This window comes from Limulus polyphemus, unplaced genomic scaffold (genome assembly GCF_000517525.1).
Source record: "Limulus polyphemus unplaced genomic scaffold, Limulus_polyphemus-2.1.2 Scaffold5439, whole genome shotgun sequence".
In the NCBI taxonomy this organism is placed as follows: Eukaryota; Metazoa; Arthropoda; class Merostomata; order Xiphosura; family Limulidae; genus Limulus; species Limulus polyphemus.
Window position 1 is genome coordinate 26,665 of NW_013671049.1, and position 3,218 is coordinate 29,882.

The 3,218-nt window shown below is 33.5% G+C and overlaps 1 protein-coding gene across 1 annotated transcript in view; it reads right to left on the reverse strand.

The window, feature by feature from the left end:
- Positions 1–46: 46 nt before the first annotated feature.
- Positions 47–3,218, reverse strand: part of LOC106472582 (ribonuclease Oy-like) — a 37,767-nt gene continuing 34,595 nt past the window's right edge. The window contains exon 8 of the mRNA XM_022401140.1: positions 47–2,354. Within this exon, the coding sequence (XP_022256848.1) occupies positions 2,148–2,354 (207 nt within the window). The 3' untranslated portion in view covers positions 47–2,147. The remainder of the gene's footprint in view (positions 2,355–3,218) is intronic.

Consider the following 3,218-nt stretch of genomic DNA (forward strand, 5'->3'; position numbering starts at 1 on the left):
AGCTTTAAGCTTCCCTGAGTCAGTGACTTGTGTACTCCACTCGCAACTGTACATTTCTAGCTTTAAGCTTCCCTGAGTCAGTGACTTGTGTACTCCACTCGCAACTGTACATTTCTAGCTTTAAGCTTCCTTGAGTTAGTGACTTGTGTACTCCACTCGCAACTGTACATTTCTAGCTTTAAGCTTCCTTGAGTTAGTGACTTGTGTACTCCACTCGCAACTGTACATTTGGATTTAATATAAACCTACTGTAACTGGATTTAACGTTGAGCTCCATTGACTAGCCTATATGGCCACCTGTTACAAGATTTTGTGTATTAGAAATAGGTGTTACAATTAATCATATAGTCCCATTAATCAACAGCCTGAAGATCACATGTGGTATTGTAGCCACATCTATACTGCCTAATTTAACTCTATACCTGGACATTTTTGTTGAGGGGGGGGACATATACTGCCACCAAATGTATTTGGCGAAGACACATTACGAAATTCAAAAATGTAAACAAATAACGACTACAGAAGAATACAAATTTACCTATTCTGAAAACAGCTGGTGCTCAGTGGGGTTATTTAGCTTGATAAAGAAATTCCTCAGGGATCTTATCTGCAAGTATTTGAATTAAAGATTTTCAGAAATTATGGAACTATTCAACTAGTTGACGAATACATCAGTGAACCTATTAGGCAGTGAACCTATTCTGGAGTTTAACAGAACTATCGGAACACTATTTGGAACTCAACGAACTTAGTACAACAACTGGAAAGTAGCAGTGGACTATCATGGACAAATAGAAGGAATACCCTCACAACGACAAACTTTCTGGGTTGGAGCTAAAAAGGAAATCAGAATGTTGCGAAGAACATTAACTCTCCTGCATTAAAAGTTGATACTAATACAAGTGATCAAAACCTTGATATCCTGAATATCATTCCCAGAAATATGTATCACCCTCCACCTACAATATTGCTTCATTCGTGTTCTATTGAAAGAAGTGACGGCACTGTTGAACAATCAGTGCTCTCTAGTAGTGAGTTACTGAGTTTATCCATTTTTTAAGTTATTTAGGTGTTTTTGCAGAAAATAAAAAAAAATTACATAATTAAAAACAAAATGGCCAAACTCTGTTATACACCACTAGGGTCGGTGATTATGAAGAGTAGTAGTATAGAAAGTAAAGTCTTTTAACTGAAGGTGTTTTACCAATACTTAATTTTACACGATTTTACTCACCTGTAGTAAAACTCTTTAAGTGCTCATAAAAACACTAGGTAAATATCACACTTCACTTTCTTTAATACCTTATTTTAGTGCCAAGCTGCAGATTAAACTGGTAACTAGAGTGAACAGGTTTAAAAAAATGTGGTTCAACCAGTTGACAAAGAGGACGTACCAAGCTACTGCCACGTGCGATATCATGGAGTACTGGTGCATATCATTAAATACCCGTACAATTAAAAACATATTTTTAAAATTTCAGCTGCACACCTGGAAGATATTGTATGGATTTAATAGATTCCAGATATTTTTGCCAGTTTAGTTTAAAGTGAGAATGATAAAGTAATTGAGCAAGAAATCAATTTGTAGAAATAGTGCTCAAGAACTCTCATGCAATAAAACATACATTTCAAAACCAAACCAATAAAATGTTTTTCTGTCGTCAATAAAATACTTCTTACAGACGTATTTCTGAAATTAATTTCACCTTAATCCAAACAATTCTAGCATGAGGTGCAGTAAATAAGTAAAATTAATTCTTAAGTTTCATAATACCAGGATCAATTTCCACAAACACTTTACACAGAGAAACCACGTTAATACTCTAAAACTAAGAAAGTTATTTCAATCTTTTATAATTCCATACGAGCAACTAACTAGAAAAACTAGTTTCTTTGCATAAAATCTCGTATGGATCACATGCTTTCAAAACTTACTGTTAAAGATAACTTTCCGTAAGTAAATATTACAAAATAATCTAGAACATTCTTATAAATAAAATAATTTCAATAGATTATCTAATATTGACAGTCTTTTCCACTTTGCTATAGATTCATCAATCCTGATCTTGCAAGAAGTTTACACTGATATTTCTAAATATTATTACTTTGGAAAGTTTCAGTGCTGCTATTTAGAAACCTCTCTGTCATTATTGAAAATATTCATAGTATCTTTGTATCCACTTGCTAAACGTTGGCTTCAGTGACACACCCTTCAGGTTGATTCTTGTACTTTCTATTGGTAGATACAAAACCGATTCAGCTTTACATCCTTCAAGAGAAGTTGGACAGTCTATTAAGTTGCAGTTCAGATCCACACAGATTTCGACCGAGGACAGGAGCGGATATTTAAAGTGCTATGGAAGAAAGGACTAAAGTTTTAACACGGGCGATATTGATTCTATATCGTAAAACAAGAGATATGATTGGTTGACTACTTCAATATGTCAATGTTTAGCTGCAATCAAGCAAAATAAAAATTAAAAGTATTCATTTTTGGTCTAACAAAAAAAAAAAAGTTAAAATTTGCTGTAAGGGAAAAATACAAGGAGTGAACAGAATATATTATCATTTGTTCTTTTACAGCTGCATCTTTTCTGTTATCAAAACATTTTTGATGACATTACCACATCATACATGATTCTCACAATACATTAGCTGTTTACTACTTAGCTCATGACGTAACAAGGTCCAACTACTAAAACAAATCAAACCAGACTTAAACTCTTGAGACATATACCTCCTTACGTTTAGTTCAACCTTGTTACTTCATAAGCTAAGTATTGATGTACACAATATACATCTTGTAAAGAAACGTCAGGAGATATATGTCCAGACTTAAGCTCTTGAGTTTGATTTGTTTTAGTAGTTCGACCTTGTTACTTCATAAGCTAAGTATTGATGTACACAATATACATCTCGTAAAGACTAAAACAAATCAAACTCAAGAGTTTAAGTCTGGACATATATCTCCTGACGTTTCTTTACAAGATGTATATTGTGTACATCAATATTTAGCTCATGACGTAACAAGGTCGAACTACTAAAACAAATCAAACTCAAGAGTTTAAGTCTGGACATATACCTCCTTACGTTTCTTTACGAGATGTATATTGTGTACATCAGTACTTAGCTTATGAAGTAACAAGGTCGAACTACTAAAACAAATCAAACTCAAGAGTTTAAGTCTGGACATATATCTCCTGACGTTTCTTTACAAG